The sequence below is a fragment of the Rhinatrema bivittatum genome, chromosome 3 (assembly GCF_901001135.1).
Source record: "Rhinatrema bivittatum chromosome 3, aRhiBiv1.1, whole genome shotgun sequence".
Lineage (NCBI taxonomy): Eukaryota > Metazoa > Chordata > Amphibia > Gymnophiona > Rhinatrematidae > Rhinatrema > Rhinatrema bivittatum.
Window position 1 is genome coordinate 517,018,145 of NC_042617.1, and position 23,377 is coordinate 517,041,521.

Below are 23,377 nucleotides of genomic sequence, written 5' to 3' on the forward strand. Positions count from 1 at the left end.
CCGCCCGCCGGCTCCCGCCGCTGCCTGGATCCAACGCGCGCCCACCCGCCCTCCGGCTCCCACCGCCACCGCTTCGATGACCGCACGCCTGGGGGATTCGGAAAGTGACAGGTATTTATACATATATATAAACAACTTACGCTGCAATGTTAATATGGAGGTCGTCCATGGTTTTTTACACTTTACTCCCTTTGGTTTTACCCCCATTTTTTACACTTTATTCCCGTTTTAATTTTCGAACACCACACTAACACCAAGTAGAGGGTAGGCGGTAAACTAACAGGTTAAGGACGCGGCAAAATAGCGGGTTACAAAGGAGATAATCTGAGCGCGCGTCACAGTATCTGAGGGGAATAGCTAATTCCTTCATTAAACAGCTAATTCGTTCATTTACATATCATATACATGCTGGGTGCGGAAAGGGTTATGCGTCTGTTTTAAGAAGCGCTAAGGACGCGTGAAACTGGAGACTGTATCGCAGGATCGCCTTACGCGTCCGAATTGTGCGCTCACAGCGGCTTACAGACGGGAAATCTTCAACCGCACGTTACAGTATCGATCTGTGTGTTAGAATGTGGGGTTGTGCTTTTTTTTATAAATTGTAAACTGTGGTGTAGGTTTCTCAGTGCAGCTTCTAAGGCACCTTCTCCTCACTACCCATTTGGGGCCACTTTCTTTTCTTCCACAGGACTGTGTGTGTGTGAGGATGTGGGGGGTGGGGTGCATAGTTCCTCTCATAAACTGAGTTTACAGGAATGCTAAGAGGAGGAAAAGCAGAGCAAAAAAATTAAGACAATTTTCTGAAGCAGAAGATAGAATAAAAACACTACGGAGATCCGGTCAACAGTAAAAATATATGCTCCTGTTGTCTTTTCTCCATAAGTAGCTGTATATGTCAGTTTCTGCCTGGATTACCTGTGCCTTGTCTTCTGCCTGGATTACCTGTGCCTTTCCTGATGGTTGGATTCACTAATATCAGCTTCCTCTTGGAAGGAATTTTCTGTCATCAGTCAGCCCAGCCAAATTTGTAGTCCAGTAGGGAAAACCCAACATTTCTCTTCATCCAGGCAAGCTGCTAGTCCACAGCAGTGGGTTGTGCATTCCAGCAGGTAGAGACGGAGAACAAAGACTCGTTGATGTCACCCTTTTATAGCTTTGCTCAGGCACCAGCCAGCCAGTTTTTCTCTGTCTCCAGCAGGTGGTGGACAAGCATCTGTGCTTGTTGATCTTGGCCTGCCTGGTCTGAAAAGGCCAGTTTGACCTCCTGTGGTCAAAGCAGTAGCTCCTTCCCTCAGTTTGAGTGTCTGAGAACTAATCTCAGGAGACAGCCCTACTGCATAGTAGTCTTCTCTGTCTGGTCCTGCTTTCTCCCCTCTACTCTTTCTTTTCCTTGATTTTCTTTCTTATTTTGCTGGTTTTCTCTGTGGAAAGTTTATTAAAAAAAACAAAAAAAAACCACATATGTCGAGCAGTGCTGGAGCGGGTGCCGGTGCAATCTTTTGCACAATTCAGGAGGGTTGCGGGGTTAATTTTAGAACCAGCAAAGTTTCAGCAGCAAAGCCACATGTGGCAGGCACCATTTTGATTGGCAGGAACTGCCAAGTCACGCGGCGGGTTATGTTTGCTCAGCTTTCAGAGGAAGAGAAAGAGTGTGACATGGCATCGGGGAAGCAGTCCTGGAAGAAGCTTTGCATCTGCTTAGCCCACCATATGAGGGTCCTTAATCCCATGAGGCCCCTCAGTGTATGTCAAAAGTGTATGGAAGCCCAGGGGGATATCTCTACAGGGAGTTTATTGCTGCAGGATCCTCAGAGGCCCCCACTTTTCAGGCAGCGGTTGTGGCGGCAGCTCCTATCAGAGCAGCTGAGGAATTTTCCTTGCCCCCTCTCCTGACAATCTCTTCAGGAGTGGGCTCCGAGAGGATTTTGTCTACCCCTGAGGTTGGATCTTTCTGCCATTTTCATGGGTGGAATTTATTTAAGGATCACCATGCATTCTTTCAGGGACAAGGACTTCCCCGGGAAGAGGCTAGGGATTGCCCGCTTCAGAAGTCTCCCTCCTTAGGACCTAGAAAAGCACTCCAGGGAGTCTGTGTCTCCTACCAGAGGAAGAAGAGAAGGTAGCAGACAGAGGGAGAAGAAGGCGAGGATAGGGATCCTTCAGGAGACTCACATGGTGAGTCAGAATCCTTGGGGGGATCCCGACGATCCATTATTGGAAGAGGGGGAGATTGCCCCAGATGCTGAGCCTCATAGAACAATGCTGTGGCTTTTTCACAGGGACGAGATGTCTGTTTAATTTTACAGATCTTGAAAACCCTTGGGTGTGAATAGATCTTGCCAGCAGTGGCCAAAGATCCAAAGTGAAACCCTGTAATAATGAGCTTGTGCAAGGCATCCTGGTTTTTTCCTCTGCATGAGGCCATCCAGGAGCTAATAGATTTGGAATGAAGCGCACCTCAGGCTAATTTTAAAGGATACTCCTTAGAGGGATTGTATCCTATGGACCTTAAAACGAGGGAGCAACTCAGATTTCCTAAGTGGATGCATTAGTCTGTGCTGTGATGAAGCGGACCACCAATCTGTGGAAGGAGGTACAGCTTTAAAAAACGCTCAAGATTGGAAGATTGAGGCTATTTTGAAGTAGGCCTTTGAAGGGATGGCCATAAATCTCCAAATCTCCGCTTGTTGTTGTATGGTGGCCAGAACCATGTTGCAGTTAGCCCAGGAGGCGCAGGAAGCTCTGGGAGAGAATGGTCCATATCTGGAGCTGGAAGCTGTCTTCCTTGTGGATGCTAGCTATGATTTGGTGCACACAGTGGCTCGAGGGGTGGCTTCGGTGATTGCAGCCCAAAGGCTCCTGTGGCTACAGAACTGGTGTGCTGATACTATTTCAAAATCGAACCTTGCAAAGTTACCTTTTAAGGGGTGCTGCTTGTTTGGGGAGAAATTAAAGAAGATGGCGGATCGATATAGAGTCGAAATTTCCTTGGTTTCCAGATGATAAGTAGACTCCCTGGTTTTCTCAAGCCAAGGGGTGATTTCGGAGCTCTTGGCATTTTCGCTGCATCAGAGGTCTGACATTTGGGAGTTCTCAGTCCCTTTCAGCCAAGGAAGCCAGGCAAAGATGGTGCCTCCAGCTCTGAAACGCTGCTTTCCTCCCAATGAAGATTTTGGGGGCCCATCCTCTGGCTGGAGATAGGCTGACCTAACAATTTTATCGGAGGTAGACCCACATCACTTCTGACCAGTGGGTTTTGGAATGGTGCACGACAGATACGCTTTGTAACTTATCCATCCTCTTTGACACTTTTATGATTTCCCCCTGCAACTCTATAGAAAAGAGGTCAGTGGTCCAGTGCATGCTGCAATGGTTGCTCACTCTAAAGCAAAGGATCAGGAGGGCAGAGGCACTATTCCAAGAGGGTTTGTTTCAACCTATTCTGGACCTCAAGGGGGTCAATTGGGCCGTCTGGGTTACCCATTTTCAGATGGAAGCATTAAGATCGGTGATCTTAGCAGTGAAGAAAGGAGAAATTCTCACTTCTCTGGAACTTTTGGAAGCTTCTTTCGTATTCCAATTCACAAGCAGTATCAGTGATATCTGTGCTTTGCAGTGTTAGGTCAGCACTACCAATTCCAAGCATTGCCCTTTGGTTTGGCCACAGCACCCAGGACTTTTTCCATAGTGATGGTAGTCACGGCCGCAGCCCTCAGTAAGGAGGGCATTATGGTTCAGCTGTACTTGGATGATTGGCTAATCAGAGCCAAGTTGTTGGAAGAGTGCTGAGTGGTGACCATCAGGGTGGTTCAGTTATTGCAGCACCTGGGGGGATAGTGAACTTAGCCGAGAGCAGCCTGCAGCCATCTCTGGTCCTGGAGTATCTGGGCCCTGACAAATAGACAGGCCAGGGAGAGCGGGCTGGTACAACGCCATTCATCGCTGTCCCAGAGCCTCACATGCTGACCAGCTGCTGGCGCATGCAAATTACTTCAGGTCGGGCCCTGAAGTAACTTGAAGAAAAAAAGGTGAAAAAAAGGGATTTAGAGGGTAGGTAGGGAGAGGGGAAGGGAAAGAGAGGTTAGGGTAGGGGGTAGGAATGTCCGCCCCAATCTCATCACCGCACACCTTTTAAAATCTACCCCTAAGTCATGCAGCTGAATTTTGAATAGATTGCAGTGGAGAAAGACTGCTCAGTGGGAGGCCAGCAATGAGCAAATTGCAGTAGTCTAAGCAGAAGATGACTAGATTGGATTAGTATTTTGGTAGCATGCTCAGAAGGAAGAGACAGATGATGATAGTGATTGTTATGGAGAAAGTATCAACATGCTTTAGCAGTGTTTTGGATATGCGTAGAGAAGCGAGGTGCATCAAAGATGACCCAAAAGTTATGGGCTGAGAGAACCTGGGGAATGAGAGTGCCAGCTACAGACAGAAAAAGGGGAAATAGGGGAAACAGGTTTCAGAGAAGTTGAGAAATTCTGTCATGGCCATGTAATTTTAAGCTGACGGTGAGACATTCAGGTGGCAATGTCAGACAAGCAGGCTGAAATTTAGGACTGGATTTATGATGAAATTTATGTTCTTTGTAAATCTATTTGTTTTGGTATATTGCCTTGAGCATTTCAGCAAAGTAAAAAAAAAAAAAATTCAAATAAACCTGATTTTAGCAGTGAACTAATTTAAAAAAAATCCTTCAAAACACAAATTTAAAAAACATTTGTAAAGCAGAATAATCTCTTCCATTATATGAAATGGGAGGTTACCATTGAACTAGTGTAAATAATACTCTGTGCTTAGGGCCAGGGACACAAGAACACTTAGACTCAGTAAAAGGTATAAAGTATTTTATTAGGCAATATAAGTGTTCTTGGGAGATGCTGGGTACTGGGTGACCTTAGTCTTACAATCTGACAGCATCTCGTTGGATACAGGAAGTGACCCTTCTTTTATAGATAACATACAATATTGTCGAAGCTTCTAGACTTACGTGACTGCCCAAAGACTCATTTACAGAGTCACATCATGCTGTTGACATGACAACCTATCCCTGAACTGCCCTGAGTAGTTTTTCCAGGCGTAGCCCATTTGCCCTCTCTCTCCAAATAATCCTTTGTTCTGTTAATTATCTTGTCCAGTGAGATTTTAACAGAATAGTGCCTAAAGCTCCCGCCGTTGGTTCTTCTTTGTGACCCAATGAATAGGCCCTCACCTTTCTGGTGCAAGCTTGTCTACCTGTCAGGGACATTCTGCAAGTCATGCTCAGAAAGTCACTCAGAGTTCATTCAGCCCAGGCAGGCTAAAGAATAGCAGAGGCTTCTGGGGATTTTCCTTCTCCATGTTGGTTTGCTGTTCAGGCATACTTCTCACTAGGTAAGCAAAGGAAAAACTAAATTTATAAATCATGTATTTCCTAGCGTGTAGCAGATGGACTCAAAACAAATGGGTATTGTGTGCTCGTGCTAGCAGTTGGAGACGGATCTGACGTCAGCACGGGTACATATACCCCCACAGGAAGTGTAGCAATTCAGTAATTTCAGTCTCCAAAGCAGTTTGGAGCTACCTCACGCTCGCTGAGCGTGTTTCCAAATTCTAACGACTAAATTCATCGAAGAAACCTACTGAAGACGAGCCTCGCACTCCTGTGGTGATACCAGGCGGTCACTCACCCAGTTGAATTTCCCGAGCTGACTTCCGTGGTCCCTCGGAAGTAAGTGCCTTGGTCCGGTGGCCGGTTCGCGGTAGGGACCTAGCCCCCGAGTGCGAAGGGCTCGGGCGCGGCTTGGCCCCCGAGCGAGGCGAGTTCGGGCGCAGCTTGGAGGCAGCGGGCGCACTTCCTTATGCACGGCGGTTGAAGGTACTCTCCCCCCGCAGCCGGAGACCGCCCGGGTGGCAGCCGGGAAGCGCCGAAGACAAGGTAAGGTGTATATCTTTACTTGGTCTCTGAGGACGTGTGGATTCGCTGGGCCTGCCTACGAGGCAGCACGCCAAGGAGGTCGTCATTTTGTTGCCTGCCTACTCATCTTCGCCGATGGGCGTACGCTACTAAGCTAAGCGCCCGCGATAGGCGCACGCGATAGGCACATGTTGTTAGCGCACGCGATAGGCACACGTTTATAAGCCGCCCGTGGATAGGCGCACGTTTATAAGCCGCCCGTGGATAGGCGCACGTTTCTAAGCCGCCCGTGGATAGGCGCACATTTATAAGCCGCCCGTAGATCGGCGCACGTTGCTAAGACGCCTGTGGATAGGCACACATTGTTAGGACGCCCGTGGATAGGTGCACATCTATAAAACGCCCGGTCTAGGCGCAGGCTGTTACGCGCACTTGTTGAACGCACATCATTGGGCGATACCGAATTTCAGGCGAATGGAGCATAAGAGAGCCCATGCAGCCGCAGAGCCGGCACCTCCAGAATCTGGCATGAAAGCTCTAAGCCTCTGCTCAGCATGCAACCTCAGAGCCACACAGAGCGAGGATGCAGACTCACTATGTACCCAATGTGAGGAGGCCATGGGAGTCCCAGGACAGGACCGGCCCCAGCCCAGCGGTTCCTCAGGGAGCACACCGGACTTAGCGGGCCGCGGCGAACAACCAGGGAACCTGAGAGACCTGTTGCGCGGCCAGATCTGGCTTCGCTTTCCTGGGTGGAATTATTGAAAGGGATTCACGCCTTTGTCCAGATGCAGTCTGCTCTTCGAAGGGGTCCTCCCGTTCCGGCTGCTCCGGTCCCTGGACCCTCGAGACCTAGGCGCAGCCACTCACCACCCGACAGCCCCGCTTATGGGGATTCGGATTACTCCCAGGTAAGTGAGGAGCCCCCCGAGGAGGGTGATCTTCCCTCGGAGATAGAGCCATATCGGACCATGAGGCGCTTCTTGCAGAAAGAAGATCTTTCAGGCCTGGTCTCGCAGTGCCTATCGGGACTGGCCATTCCGGGCCAGGATACCCCAGGGGACCCTAAAATGAACCCCCTGTTAGAGGGCCTGCGCCAGCCGGCTCACATGACCGACGCATGGACACCATCCTGAAACAAGCTTTTGAGGTAGCAGCCATGTCCCTACGAATCGCGACTTGCTGCACCGTGGTGACGTGCTCCTGTTTATCACAGGTGAGAAACAACACTAGGGAGCAGACATGGAATCAGCTCTCGCGTTTCTCACTGACGCGGCCTCCGACCTCATCCGTATGGCAGCCAAGGGAGTCTCCTCTTCAGTGGCAGCCAGGAGGCAGCTTTGGCTACGTCATTGGGCGGCCGACTCGTCCTCCAAGACACGACTCACAAGAATGCCCTTTAAGGGTTCCCTACTGTTCGGCAGCAATCTCGAGAACTGGGCTACTAAATGGGGGGCCTCTCCATTACCCCGTCTACCAGAAGACAGGTCAAGGAGGAGCCAGCGTTCTGTTTCTAGACCATCCAGAGGTAGAAACTCTCAGCGCTTCAACCCCTACAAGACTCGCTATCAAGCACCTCGTTCTCAGGCCAGGAACCAGCCCTTTCGGACCAAGCACAACAAGAAGAGAACCGGCCCAGGTTCTGGCCCCGGCCGTAACCCACAATTACAATCAGCCGACCCATCCAAGGGTAGCAGCCATAGGGGGCAGGCTAACCCTCTTGTACCGCAGGTGGGTCGAGATCACTTCGAACCAGTGGGTCCTCGCCATCCCTACCTGGACGATTGGCTGATCAGGGCAAAGTCACCGGAAGAGAGCCGCCGGGCAACCAACAGAGTTATAGCTCTTCTGGAAAGCCTCGGATGGGTAGTCAACATAAACAAGAGCTCCCTACAGCCATCCCAGTCACTGGAATACCTAGGGGTCCGATTCGACACCCGAAAAGACAAGGTCAGCCTGACCTCCAAGAGAAAAGCAAAGCTCCAGAGTCATCTGCAGGCCCTGCTGAGCGCCAGCCGGCCCACAGCTCGAGATTACCTACAGGTCCTCAGCCTCATGGCATCCACTCTGGAACTGGTCCCATGGGCGCGGGCTCATATGAGACCATTACAACGCGCCCTTCTATCTCGATGGAGCCCACGATCACAGAACTACACCGTACGCCTACCTCTACCGGCCAGAGTGCGGTATCAGCTACGGTGGTGGTCGCAGCCCGGCCACATAAGCCAGGGGTTAAGAATGTCCTCCCCAACCTGGATTCTGCTCACCACAGATGCCAGCCTGAACAGATGAGGAGCACACTGCGAGGAACTCACCGCCCAAGGGCGGTGGACCAGAGAAGAGTCGAGGTGGAACATCAACAGACTAGAGGCACGGGCAGTCAGGCTAGCGTGCCTGCGATTTGCCCACAGACTTCGCGACAGAGCGGTCAGAGTGATGTCCGACAATGCCACCACGGTGGCATACATCAATCGTCAGGGCGGAACCAGAAGCCAACAAGTGTCCCTAGAAATAGCTCCCCTGATGATTTGGGCAGAAGCAAATCTCCAGGACATCTCCGCCGTTCACATTGCCGGGAAGGACAACACGACGGCAGACTTCCTCAGCAGAGAAAGCCTACACCCAGGGGAATGGCAGCTGTCACCCACAGCCTTTCAGATGATTGTGGATCAATGGGGGACGCCAGCCATGGACCTCTTAGCAGACAGGTCCAACGCTCAAGTACCCAGATATTTCAGCCGCAGGCGGGATCCTCGGGCTCAGGGGATCGATGCCCTGGTACAGCCATGGCCTCAGGGAATCCTGCTATACGCCTTTCTTCCATGGCCCCTGCTGGGCGCCGTTGTACACAGGATTCAGAGACGCAGAGGCCTAGTTCTTCTAGTGGTCCCGGACTGGCCAAGAAGACCCTGGTACGCAGACATGAGAAGACTACCGGCAGGGAACCCCCTACCCCTGGCTCCACACAGGGACCTGCTGCGGCAAGGTCCCAACCTCCACGAGGATCCGGCTCAATTCTCTCTTACAGTCTGGCCATTGAGAGGGCTCAACTGAAGAAAGGGGGATACTCGGAGCCGGTTATAGATACACTCCTCCGAGCATGCAAATTCTCCACATCACTAACATATATCAGGATCTGGAGAGTTTTTGAAGCCTGGTGCGACTCTCACGGCACCAGTTCACATACCGCGAAGATTCCTATCATTTTGGACTTCCTACAAGATGGACTTCAGAAGGGTCTGTCCCTCAGCTCCATCAAGGTTCAGGTAGCAGCGCTGTCTTGCTACGGTCCCAGGAGTGACGGCAACTCCATTGCCAAACACCCAGACGTTTCACGCTTCCTGAAAGGAGTCAAACACATTCGCCCGCCACTGAAGTGGCCAGTGCCCTTGTGGAACCTCAACCTAGTATTGGAATTTCTAGCTGGATCCGCCTTCAGGCCCCTTCCAGGCCTGTCTCTCAGTTTGTTAACCTTGAAGATGATGTTCTTGCTGGCTGTGTGTTCAGCACGCCGCATCTCAGAGCTACAAGCACTATCCTGTCGTGATCCATTTCTCAGAATCACTCCAGAGGCTATCCATCTTCGCACAGTTCCATCCTTTTTACCCAAAGTGGTCTCACACTTTCACCTCAACCAAACCATATCCTTGCCTACCACGGAAGGTTTGAAGAAGTCAGAGGAAGGTCGAATGCTACGCCATCTCGACATCGGCAGACTGCTGGCCAGATACCTGGAAATGTCAGAAGCAGTACGAAAGACGGACCACCTGTTCGTCCTGCACAGCGGGAAGAAGCAAGGGGAAGCAGCCTCACGGCCAACCATCGCCCACTGGATTAAAGAAGTTATCAAGGCAGCCTACACAGAGGCGGGAAAACCACCGCCTCTACAGGTCAAGGCTCATTCTACCAGAGCACAATCGGCCTCTTGGGCAGAAGCTAAGCTGCTGTCACCTGCAGAGATATGTAAAGCGGCGACGTGGTCCTCCCTCCATACCTTCTCCAGATTCTACCGTCTGGACGTCCAGGCCAGGGAGGACCCAGCATTTGCGAGGGCGATCCTACAAGGTCCTCGGGCAGCCTCCCACCCAGTCCGGGAGTAGCTTTTGTATATCCCATTTGTTTTGAGTCCATCTGCTACACGCTAGGAAATGTTGAGATTACTTACCTGATAATCTCCTTTTCCTTAGTGTATGCAGATGGACTCAGCATCCCACCCGGCTGCCGGTTTACATGGGGATCAGCCAACTCACGGTAAGCCATGTTTTGCTTATAATAGGGCTTCCACCCTGCCGGGTGTCGACGCCTTCCGGTTGAGAACACTGGCGGTCTCCAGCTACCATCAATTGGTCGGGGTAATCCTGTTGATTAATCGATCAGTCAGTGTCACATATATCCATAAAGCTTTTGCTAGGAAGATTACTGAATTGCTACACTTCCTGTGGGGGTATATGTACCCTTGCTGACGTCAGATCCGTCTCCAACTGCTAGCACGAGCACACAATACCCATTTGTTTAGAGTCCATCTGCATACACTAAGGAAAAGGAGATTATCAGGTAAGTAATCTCAACATGTCTTGATCTCAAAGATCACTGAACTGATTTTTATCAATTTTGGTACAGTGACAAATATTGGGAGGGAGAGGAGAGACCAATTTTGAAAGAAAACAAATATATTAGCAAAAACATCATATACTAATAAACCATGATTTAACTTAGAAGTACAATAAATACTAATAAGAACTATGGACAACAAAAATCAAGAATAGCTGGTGCATCTGGTTTTTTTTTTTTTGTGTTTTTTTTTAATATTTCCAGAAAACTGGAATCAAGCAGTGACACATACACTGGCAGTCATTCATAAGAACACATATATTTATATTTATTTATTTTATTTTATTTCAGATTTTTATATACCGGCATTCGAGACAGCAGTCACATCGTGCTGGTTCACATAAAACAGGGGTGCATAGTAAACATAACTATAACAATGGTGTTGAAAAGGCAGTTACATATAACAGGGTGATAAGAACTTGGCTGAGAAGGAAGAGAAAGGAAAGGTTATTGAAATTCACACAGGTAAACGATAGAAGATAAGGATGACCATGGTGTATTTGGAGATTAGTTAACCGAGTTGGAGATTAGTTAACCATGTTGGAGATTAGTTAACCATGGTATAGTTGGAGATTAGGGGTGGCTTGGCGGTGTTCTATCAATTGGCGTCCGGGAAAGCTTGTGTGAATAACCAGGTCTTTAGTCTTTTTTTGAAAGTTGAGATGCATGGTTCTGTTCTTAGATTTGAGGGGATGGAGTTCCATAACGGTGGAATGGCTGTAGAGAAAGCCCGGTCTCTTAGTGTGCAGTGTCTGGTGGATTTGGACGGTGGTACCTGTAGAGATCCCCTGTATGCATCTCTTGTCGGTCTTGACGAATTGTGTAGTCGGAGAGGGATCAGTAGGTCAATGGGAGCCAGTTGGTTGATGTTTTTGTAAGTGGTAAGAATGGCCTTGTATATTATTCTACTGGTGCAACTAAGAAGTATATTATTCAACTGGTGCAACTAAGAAGTAACAGAAACTGTAAACATTTTCCAGGCTAAAACATAATCTTTACATAATCTGATGTAAAAATTTGGCATCAAGTTCCTCAATATTTTTCCATTCTGTCATACATAGAATCCACAAAAATTGTAAAATAGCTTTATTATTGTCAAAACTTATCTGGGCAAACTTCAAAAAACCTTTAGATAATGAATCAGCTCAAGCAGTGCCTCCTAATAGAAGAGCCTCTCCCATGAAAAGAGGTTTCAGGGGAACCACGCTCTGTATAATTGTTAGCACTCCATCCCAAAACTGGTACAGAAGAATACATAATAAAAACTTGTCAAAGTACTTGTATGAATTTTACTTTCAATAAATATATTAGCGGCTATAAGATCTATTGTCGTCATTCTATCAGAGACATAGTAACTTCTGTGTAAAATTTTAAATAGCATCTCTTGTGATTTTGAATTAACCATAAGTTTCCACAAACTTGTGTAGTGTATGAGATCTCTGAAAACAGTACCAAACGTAGATGTCCATTTGGTGGCTAATTTTGTCGTAACTAAAGGCTTTTCACCATGTAATTTAAACCAACAAATTGTGTTCAGTTTCCCATCCCTTTAGCAAATTAAAAATCAATTGTGAGAAAAAAATATCTGGTTCCCTTTGTTGCAGTGAAAATTCTTAAAGGTGAATTGTAAAAACTCGGCATGCACATCAGTTAGGGGATGAGTACACAAGTCAGGCTTATATTCACCTACCATATTTTCAAAACTTGGAGATGCATGCTCCTCTTAGGCTGCACGCACATCTCAGAGTTTCAAAAAGGAGGTAGGGCATGGTCTGGGCAGGGTGTACATGTTCTGGGACGTGGCTAAGAGGTGTGTAAGTTATTGCGCATCTAGATGTGTGCCCAGTTCCAGTGCTATGTGAGTTTACTTCTACTGTAGAGGAGGGATAAGTTTAAAAAAAAACAAACAAAAAACCCTGCCATTTCGGAATGGTTTAAAAGGTCTGGGGCTGTTAAAGGGGGGGGGGGGGGGGGTTGGAGGACCTAAGTCTTAACTGGGCAAACTGATGGGTGACCTGGTGATACTGGCAATGGAATGGACACGCATCCGTTTTTTAAAATACCCTGACTTATGTGGTAGTAGCTGAATTTACGTGGCTAGGCTCATGCCCACTTAAAACTGGGTACATGTGTGCGCATGTCCAATGTATTTTATAAGATGCATGTGGTGTGCGCATGTTACAAAGTCGCTACGTGTCAGTGTGCACCCGCATGCCGATTTTGAAAGTTACCATCATAATGTCTTGCCTATAAATAGACAAAGAAATGCTAGTATGGTAAACCAAAATCTTTCTTTAATTGCTCAAAAAAAATATATAGAATTTTCAGCTATAGAACAGAGGTCTGAGATAACCTGTATACCTTTCGAATGCCATTCAGCAAATATAGAATAAAACAATCCTGGTTTAAATGCTGTGTTCCAGTCAAAGGCAAGAAATCAGTAATTGAGGATAGAGTGAACACAAAGAAATTTCCATGCTTGCCTTGCCACCATGAACAATGGATAATATTTCAATAAGGGAGAAATCTGTCAGCCATGTGTAAAACAGCCCATGCGGAGAAAGGAGACATATCAGATTCAAATAACACAGGAGTAAAATATTCAAATTTCACCATTTCTTATTCCCATATAAACCTAAATTGGCAAGGAGAATTATAAAATCAAAAATCAAGAATAAGTACACCATTCAAAAATTGATTACCATATAAACTCTGCCACTAGTGATTTCAAACATAAAACATCTTTCCATAAAAGCCAGTGAGCATTCTATATTGACAGCCATCTTGAAATCAGAGATGTTACTCCTATCCTTTGGTGTACGTGTAGTTTGTGCAGACATATCAAGGCCAGAAAAAAAACAAGATCCTGCCAGTAGCCACTATCCAACATTATGTGACCTCAGTCATAATAAGAGCACAGAGGTTCAAAACTGAAGGAAATGGAATAGGCCCGAATAGAGCTCTTCCAACTTGCGACCTCTCAGTGGGACAGTATGGCTGGAAGTCATAAAGCATTGTTTCTTAAAACACAATAATTCTGTAGTTTGGCACATATTTTTGTAGAAATAGTAATGTAAAGTAGTGCTTCTGTTTTATAGGATGCTGCTGAGAAAGAACTGGAGGAATGTTTGGAGAGGACATTCAAAATTATGTTCAGAGGCATCAAAAAGGACGTAAGTAAAAACAGTCTTGTCTTATTGTGAGCTAATATATGATGGTATCATATAACATGGCATGACTTGGTCTTTTCTGTAACTTTGATCTGTCATAAGTAGAAATCATTTCCACTGGGAATGAAGGACATTTGATTATTGCAAGAGCACAGTGGAGACAGCATATCCACAAAAAGTGGGTTATATCAACAAAATCAGTGAAATCAAGCAATCAAACTTTTGTTTGTTCAAATTCAAGTATTGCCCAATGGAGTAATACATATGGGTCATGGCTTATGGTGCATAACCTGGAAAGTACGTTTCAAGTGTGTGTAACCCCCATTCTAGATTATTAGGCCAGGTTAGGAAAGGGGATCACTATAGGAGAAAAATAATTATTTTACATCACACTTAGGGGCGGATTTTCAGAGCCCTGCTCGCGTAAATCCGCCCAAAACCGGGCGGATATACGCGAGCAGGGCCCTGCGCGCCGGTAAGCCTATTTTACATAGGCCTACCGGCGCGTGCAGAGCCCCGGGACTCGCGTAAGTCCCGGGGTTTTCGGAGGGGGCGTGTCGGGGGGCGTGTCGGGGGCGGGCCCGAACCGCGCAGCGTTTTCGGGGCGTGTCGGGAGTGTTCCGGGGGCGGGCCCGGGGCGTGGCTACGGCCTGGGGCGGCCCGGGGGCGTGGCCGCGCCCTCCGGACCCGCCCCCAGGTCGCGTCCCGGCACGCAGGAGGCCCGCTGACGCGTGGGGATTTACGCCTCCCTCTGGGAGGCGTAAATCCCCCGACAAAGGTAAGGGGGGGGTTTAGACAGGGCCGGGTGGGTGGGTTAGGTAGGGGAAGGGAGGGGAAGGTGAGGGGAGGGCAAAGGAAAGTTCCCTCCGAGGCCGCTCCGATTTTGGAGCGGCCTTGGAGGGAATGGGGGTAGGCTGCGCGGCTCGGCGCGCGCCGGCTATACAAAATCAATAGCCTTGCGCGCGCCGATCCAGGTTTTTAGCAGATACGCGCGGCTCCGCGCGTATCTACTAAAAGCCAGCGTACTTTTGTTTGTGCCTGGAGCGCAAACAAAAGTAGGCTATTCGCGCTCCTTTTAAAATCCGCCCCTTATTGTGTACTATTCAGTATGAAGGGCCGCGGGGGAGTGAGCCCTTTGTTCTGTGGCATAGTTGATGCAGCCTCGTAGACAAATCCACAAGCCCTACTCCGGCAGCTGGTGTAACAGGACAGTTTGGAGCTTCACCTATACCAGCTGCCTTTCCTGCAGGTTAAGTCCTTGGTTTCTGGCAGTTGGCAGGACTTAGGCGAGTCCCTAGGGTGATGAAGAGAGCTAGAGTCTAAAGGCACACCAGGGTCAGGGCAGGCAGCAGACTTAATGAAGTCAAAGGCAGGCCAAGATCAGAGCAGGTGGCTAGCAAGAATGGTCAAGTCCAAGCAAGAGATCAGGTCTAGGCGGCAGGTAAATGTGGTCAGTCCAAGAAAGAGCTCATGATCTGGAGAGTCAGGCCAAGAGAGAACAAAAACACACAGAAGACACTGAATAAGATGGACAGGACAAGGCAAAGCTGAGCAAGAAGAGCTGGTCAAGGAAAGCTGGAGAAGGCAAGGCAGGACGAGGCAAAGCTGGAGAGACATGGCAGGAATCAGGAACACTGTGGCAACACGCACCACTAATAGGCAGGAGACCCATGGTTGAGACAAGGAAGTGCTGCGGAACCCTGGTTTAAATAGCCCAGCAGGGTTGACATCAGAGCTTCTGGAGAGAGTTCCCGCTTTGGTGCCTTCAAAAGAGGAATGTGCGCGCTCGCATAATGAAGCATATGGCATGCAGTAATGACAGCGTTCTGGGCTGGGGTTGGAAGTGGAACTTGTCTGGCAGCGTCCTAGTGCATGTAGCAGGGACGGTGACCTCCAGTCCACGTCAGGAAGCTGAAAGTCAGGTGGGTAAGCAATGCTGGTCGTAGTCTGGTCTTATGACTGGCGGCTAACCTGGGCCCAGACACTGGAAACCACTGTGTGTGTGTGCTATCAAAGCTCTTTTGAAAAGGTACCGTGACAAATCAGGCAGTTCATGCGGGATGGGTGTTCAAAATAATCGGGTAGATTTTAAATGCCTGGCACGTGTAAATCCCGGACGTTACGTGTATGGCCAGGCCTTACGTGCGCGCGTTTTCAAAAGGGCTCAGCCACGCACGTAACCTCTGTTACACACAGAAATGGTGGGCCCAGAGAAAGGGGGGGGCGGGGCTGGAGGGGGCAAGTACAGTGGCCACCCCCACTGGTTTTTAGGGGGTGGGAAGGAGAGCGGAATAGGGAGGGAGTATGGGTAGGGGCGTAGTGAAGGTCCCTTCTTAATTGGAGCGGACTGGGAGGGAACTCGGGGAGGCCCGATTGCGTCACCACGCATAATGTTATAAAATAGGCCTTCCCTGCACATGCGCACGCAGATTATAAAATCCTGTGCGTATGTGTGCACGGCCATGGGATTTTATAACATGTGCGTGTACGTTATAAAAAAAAAATGGCGCATCCATGTGCGCGTGCTGGGAAGTGCACACACATTGGACGCACGTGCGCACCTTTTTTTTATACAAAGTATCCAGTTACATCCAGATTCTGAAAATTGCAAGGAGCACGCAATTAACTTGTATTTTCCTCTGTGAAAGTATCCCTTTGTACTGAAGCTTGGAATTGGTATTACATCCAAGATGTGGTATGAATAGGTTTCCCAAGGTGGTGGAGGTATCCTAACCAGGGCAGATGTCCCCTTCCCCACAGTTCCTGTTGTCCAGAGGGCACTCCCGAACTTCAACCTGTTCCATGGTGGAAACTCCATTTGGGGGTCTCCAGATGTTCTCTTTCCTTCTCCCATCTGCTCCTCTTCAAAAGAATAGATACTGACCCTCCAGGAGAAAGGGCCTTATATTTGAACAGTTCTTACAGACCAATTCTGGGTAAGAAAGGGGGCAGAAAAAATACTTTCTTCCCAATCAGATGGGAAAAAAAACCCAAACTAAATCTTCACTGGCTGGTCTCTGCAGCCTCCTCTAGATGGGTGAAGGGGTGTATAGATCCCTCCTGCACATCTGGAGAAGGGATTTCTGCCTCCCAGATGGCACAGGCTTAAAATAGCAAAATCTTAAAATCTGAGCAAAAATAGAAAATAAAAATCTCCTTATATCCCTCTTTCTTCTGGTCCATCACCAAGACTGGCAGGGCAGTCTCTCTCCCTCTCTGTCCTCTAGATTGGATTTATATTCCTAATATGCTAAGGCTATCTAGCTGAGACCTCAGTCTCTACAAGTATATTTGTACTCATCACTTTCCACCAGGTAACTGTTAATAGCCCTTATAACTAACTACTGTCTGCTTTTCACTTTTGACCCTCTAGTATTATCTAGACAAATTTTTCTCACGTCAAAAAAATCTTGTGATGTTTTCCAATATCTTGTTTCTTTTTTTTTTTTGTTAATTTTCAACGAGTAGCAAAAATATATGGGAAATATTTTGTATGTAACTTTTTCTAATATTCAATTTACATACACAACTCTCCCGCAGAATATACTCAAAATTACATGCATAACTTTAGCCAGTGAGCGATCAATGTCTGTGCTCACTAGGGATGTGAATCGTGTCCTCGATCGTCTTAACGATCGATTTCGGCTGGGAGGGGGAGGGAATCGTATTGTTGCCGTTTGGGGGGGTAAAATATCGTGAAAAATCGTGAAAAATCTAAAAATCGCAAAACCGGCACATTAAAACCCCCTAAAACCCACCCCCGACCCTTTAAATTAAATCCCCCACCCTCCCGAACCCCCCCAAATGAGTTAAATAACCTGCGGGTCCAGCGGCGGTCCGGAACGGCAGCGGTCCGGAACGGGCTCCTGCTCCTGAATCTTGTTGTCTTCAGCCGGCGCCATTTTCCAAAATGGCGCCGAAAAATGGCGGCGGCCATAGACGAACACGATTGGACGGCAGGAGGTCCTTCCGGACCCCCGCTGGACTTTTGGCAAGTCTCGTGGGGGTCAGGAGGCCCCCCACAAGCTGGCCAAAAGTTCCTGGAGGTCCAGCGGGGGTCAGGGAGCGATTTCCCGCCGCGAATCGTTTTCGTACGGAAAATGGCGCCGGCAGGAGATCGACTGCAGGAGGTCGTTCAGCGAGGGTTCCGGCGCCTCGCTGAACAACCTCCTGCAGTCGATCTCCTGCTGGCGCCATTTTCCGTACGAAAACGATTCGCGGCGGGAAATCGCTCCCTGACCCCCGCTGGACCTCCAGGAACTTTTGGCCAGCTTGTGGGGGGCCTCCTGACCCCCACGAGACTTGCCAAAAGTCCAGCGGGGGTCCGGAAGGACCTCCTGCCGTCCAATCGTGTTCGTCTATGGCCGCCGCCATTTTTCGGCGCCATTTTGGAAAATGGCGCCGGCTGAAGACAACAAGATTCAGGAGCAGGAGCCCGTTCCGGACCGCTGCCGTTCCGGACCGCCGCTGGACCCGCAGGTTATTTAACTCATTTGGGGGGGGTTCGGGAGGGTGGGGGATTTAATTTAAAGGGTCGGGGGTGGGTTTTAGGGGGTTTTAGTGTGCCGGCTCACGATTCTAACGATTTATAACGATAAATCGTTAGAATCTCTATTGTATTGTGTTCCATAACGGTTTAAGACGATATTAAAATTATCGGACGATAATTTTAATCGTCCTAAAACGATTCACATCCCTAGTGCTCACTGGCTAAAGTTTAGCCCTGCCTCCGGAACACTTTTATCTATGCCCCTTTGGATAAATTTTGTGCGCTCAAAGGGCTTCATTTTCTAAACCATTTGCACACTTAAAATTGGGTTTTACACTTTTAAAAGCACTTTACCCCGTAAATGGGATTTTGAAAATTGCTACAATTTATGCTATTGGATTGTCAATAGGTTTTACCCAAGTTGAGTACACTACTACATTTACATGTATAACTCCTTTGAAAATTCACCTGAAAATGTATGTGGTTAGACGGGGGAAATATTGAAAGCTCGATTTTTGTGCACATAACTTGAAATGTTACCTGCAGAAAAGCTTTCAATGTTAACCTTTTCATTTTTAATAAGTTTTTAAGAACATAAGAAATTGCCATGCTGGGTCAGATCAAGGGTCCATCAAGCCCAGCATCCTGTTTCCAACAGAGGCCAAACCAGGCCACAAGAACCTGGCAATTACCCAAACACTAAGAAGATCCCATGCTACTGACGCAATTAATAGCAGTGGCTATTCACTAACTAAACTTGATTAATAGCCGTTAATGGACTTCTCCTCCAAGAACTTATCCAAGCCTTTTTTGAACCCATATACACTAACTGCAACAAATTCCAGAGCTTTATTGTGCGTTGAGTGAGAGAGAATTTTCTCCGATTAGTCTTAAATTTGCTACTTGCTAACTTCATGGAATGCCCCTTAGTCCTTCTATTATTCGAAAGTGTAAATAACTGATTCACATGTATTCATTCAAGACCTCTCATGATCTTAAAGGCCTCTATCATATCCCCCCTCAGCCGTCTCTTCTCCAAGCTGAACAGCCCTGTTAAGATTTTGATTTTTATGCATTTACCATCGTTTTGCATCTTGATCATATTGGTCACTATTTAGAAATCTTCTGTTAAACTTAATTGGTCAGTTTTCATTATTTTTCTCAAAATGCATTTTATTAAAAAAAACCCAAACTATTATTTTTGGCCTAATGGCCACAATACTGATCATGCATTGCCATAGAGGGATGTGGAGCTTCCTTAGGCTGGGAGTACTGCAGATTTTGTTTGCAGTATCCAAGCAATAAAAAACCTTGATTATTACACAATACTTGCCAGACAGGTTCTGGCTATGCTAGTCAGCTCTAAATAAGAAGCTGCTCTCATCACCCACCATGATCATAAGATATCTACAGCTCAAAAAAAAAAAAAGCTGTAGTATGGCCACTAATAAAGACAAACCTGAAAACTACTTCCAGGTATCTTCTTTTCCTTTCCTGGGGAAATTTAATCAAACGATCAGTAAGAGCTTAATTGAATGACTGGCTAGACCCGTTCCAACCTAGATTCAGAAAAGGCCACAAAACAGACAGTCCTAGTTGCCTTCTTGAATGATCTTCTAAGATATTGTAATAAAAGCCAGGCAACATTATTAATCCTATTGGATTTCTCCTCATCCTTTGACACTGTATCTCACAATATAATGTTATCTGAACTAGCAGAAGCTGGCCTAAGTGGAAGGGTCTTAACTTGGTTCAGTTCATTTCTGTCAGACAGTTCATTTTGTTGACAATACATTATTACACTGGATCTTAAACTCTGGGGTCTCTCAAGGCTCTATACTGTCTCCAGTACTTTTCAAAATATACCTCAAACTACTGGCACAGCTGATCCAAACGTTTGGCATACAAGCCTACATCTATATGGATGTTGTCCAGCTTATGCTACCAATGGACCCAGATCTACATACAGCGATAAGATGAGCAAGTATCTTACAGCCATCCAAAAAGGACAAAAACACACCATTCGAGCTTATTTATTTACTTATTTATTTTAAATATTTATATCCCGCACCCTCAAAAGTTTGGGTCGAGTTCCAATTTGTATGTACATAAAATAATCAGACAAGCATAATAATTAAAAACAATAGACATACAAAAGAAAAATAGTGGTTGCTAAAATTACACTGTGACATCTGCAATGTTGATTAAGGAACTCTCCTGTTAGGCTGCAAAAGCCTCTTTAAAGAAATAAGTGGAGATTCTTTGGATACAAATATGCATAGACACGTTTCTGACCTGAAAATCCCATTTTGAATCTATGAACTCCATTTAAAGAAACACGTCAAAAGCTTTGGAGTTTTACTGGATTCTGAACTCGCCTTGTTTCTGCAAATCCAAGCTATAGTAAACAGATGCCATTTTTGACTATGAAAGTAGTGAAAATTTTGCCCATTCATTAAGAAGAAAAATCTACTCTGTTGTTCATGCTACAGTAACTGCTGGATTATTGCAGTGCTCTGTATAAGGGTCTAAAAGATAAGGCCTTCTACAAACTCCAGAAAATACAGAACTATGCTGCACAACTGATAATAGAATTGTGCAGTTTGCAGCCTATCACACCCATCCTACACAAATTATTGGTTACCAAAACTATACAGAACAAAATTCTAAACTGACACTGATGTTCAGAGTCCTAACAGGAGATAGGTTGATCTACTTACACAATGTTTATACTTGCTGTCTATAATGTTTGTGGTCTGTAGGTTATCCTAGTAATGAGTGGTCTAATCCCAGGAGCATCAAAATTCAGGCCATAGATGGACTTCTGCCTAAACCAGCTACCTTCCATTCAGGTTGAGCCTTATGGTGCTAGTGGCCAGAGAGGTATGATAAACGGGGGTGGCCCCAACACGGACAGGAGCGAGAGGCCTAACAAGGATAGGAGCAGGAACTAACTGAAAATCTAGGAGGCCAGGAAGTAGAACACCAGGAGCACTGAATGAAGATGCCAACAAGTGGTCTGGAAATAGAAGTGGATCCAGAATATAAAAACTGGAAGGTAGGACCAAGCTTTGGCAACTGACTGCAAATTCTAAGTACAAGACTATACAGGAAACAAGATGGCCACCAGGGGAAATGAGCACAGAGATAGGAAAACTAGACAAATGGTTCAGGCGGCTCATAGTGCCACCTACATGCTGGAGGAGCACTCAGCAACAGATCCTTACACTGTCCAGATCATTAATATCCTAACTTGGATACCAAATGTCAATTATTTTCTCAAAAGAAAAGACACCTGCAACCAATCCTTCATGAGGATTGTCTGTAAAGCAATTTTGCTATTGTTTGTTTTAATGTAAACCGATATGATGTATCTAATGAATGTCGGTATAGTAAAAATTTTAAATAAATAAATAAATGAGAGTAGACCATCTCTGGCAAATACATGATTACCCCCACTTCAGGAAGCAAATAAAAGCCTGCCTCTCTGTCAAGCTTTTGATACCCAACATAGAACTCAAAGATGCTGAACTGACTATGGGAAAGTTGCCTGGCTTTTTAAATACCTTAAACTGCTACAAACTGTTTCTGATACAGTTATTTATTTTAGAGTTGGTCATCTAGAGGTAAATATTTAAAGCAACTTAGATGGATAATTCACAAGTTCAGAATGTTGCAAATAAAAATTGAGAATTTGTAAATACAGTGAACACTTTTTTTTTTTTTTTTTAATTTAAATTTGGACCATCATACTACCCCATGGATGCTGAACCTTTTCTCATTCAGTATTTTCACCGCTAAAGGTCACTTATAATTATCGGTCATGTAATAGAGGGGTTTTTTTTTATTTTTCAAATGCTCCTAAAAAGAAATACTTCATCTTCAACAGAATCACCAAGCCTGACATATCTCGTTCCGCAACGGCTGCCTCAGGGGCTCCCAATTCATTCTTGGCTAGCAAGAAAAGTATGTGCCTTAAATGTAATGCAACAGTTCTTAAGCGCCGTGGGAACTCAAGAGTGTCTGCTCTAACACCAACAACAAACCATAATGGGTCTGGTCAGAACTAGAAAGAAGCAAAGATTCTGTATTATGATGGAAACAGAATCAAAACTGATTGTCATCTAGGAACAACGTGAGCGCCGGCCAGTGAAAAGAGGCCTGGCCCGGCGCTCGCCCTGCATTTAAGTCCCGAGGTCTCGCGAGACCCCGGGCCAGGATTCGCACGCCTGCGCGCGCCCACCCGATGACGTCACCGCGCCGCAGCGCGATGACGTCACCGCGCCGCAGCGCGATGACGTCACCGCGCCTCGATGCGTCGGTTCCCCGGGGTCTCCCGCCGGCCTCGGCGCACCGTCCTTCCGCCGCGTTGCTCCCCCCCTCCACCCGGCCGCCGAGGTAAGACGACTCCGTGGGTGGGGGAGTGGGGGTAGTCGATCCGCCGGCAAGCGCCCTGTTAAGGGGGCCCTCCCCGCAGGCGCTTGTCGGTCCTTTACTACAACTGTTGCAAAACTACCTTTTCAATAACCTTTACAACAGAGGGAGAGAGGAAATAGGATAATAGTTAGATGGATCATGTAAATTAGTAGGAATTGTAGCAATAGCATACATTGTAGCAATAGTATATATTCAGCAGCATATTTTATAGCAATTTTCAAAAAAGCTTTTGAAAATTTCTACAGTATATGATGGGACCTTTATTTTTAGTTTTTATTCTTTGTTTCCCAGGAATTTATCATTGTTTATTACAAGAGCAAAAATTATATTTACCTGGAAAATGCTGAGATTTTTTTCCACTGACTTCTCCCATTTTGTTCTTGTAATAACACTGATAAATTCCTGGGAAAAATAAAATAAAAACTGAAAACAAAGGTCACTGGATATATGCTATTGAATTGTCAGTAGTTTTTATCTGCATTACGTGCACTTAACACTGGTAAATTTATTTTATTTATTTAAACAATTGTATATACTGTTGTGCAGACAAAGTCCATCTCTACGGTTCACATTTTCAACATATTGAAATAAATGGACTTTTGAAAATTGCTACAATAGAATGTTACATTTATACTTTCCTTTGAAAATTACCCTGTTAGAATCTGGATAATATCTCCAATGTGAAAGATGACTAGTTTGCTTTCCTTGGATTCCAACAGTTTATTTAATTTATTTATTTTAAAGTTCCAAGGTTCAGAGCGGTTTGCAAAGGAA

The 23,377-nt window shown here is 46.4% G+C and overlaps 1 protein-coding gene across 1 annotated transcript in view; it reads left to right on the forward strand.

Moving 5' to 3' along the window:
* The window catches only part of EPHX2 (epoxide hydrolase 2), a 277,061-nt gene that overhangs the window by 179,496 nt on the left and 74,188 nt on the right, over positions 1 to 23,377 (forward strand). The window contains exon 13 of the mRNA XM_029596221.1: positions 13,606 to 13,680. Within this exon, the coding sequence (XP_029452081.1) occupies positions 13,606 to 13,680 (75 nt within the window). The remainder of the gene's footprint in view (positions 1 to 13,605; positions 13,681 to 23,377) is intronic.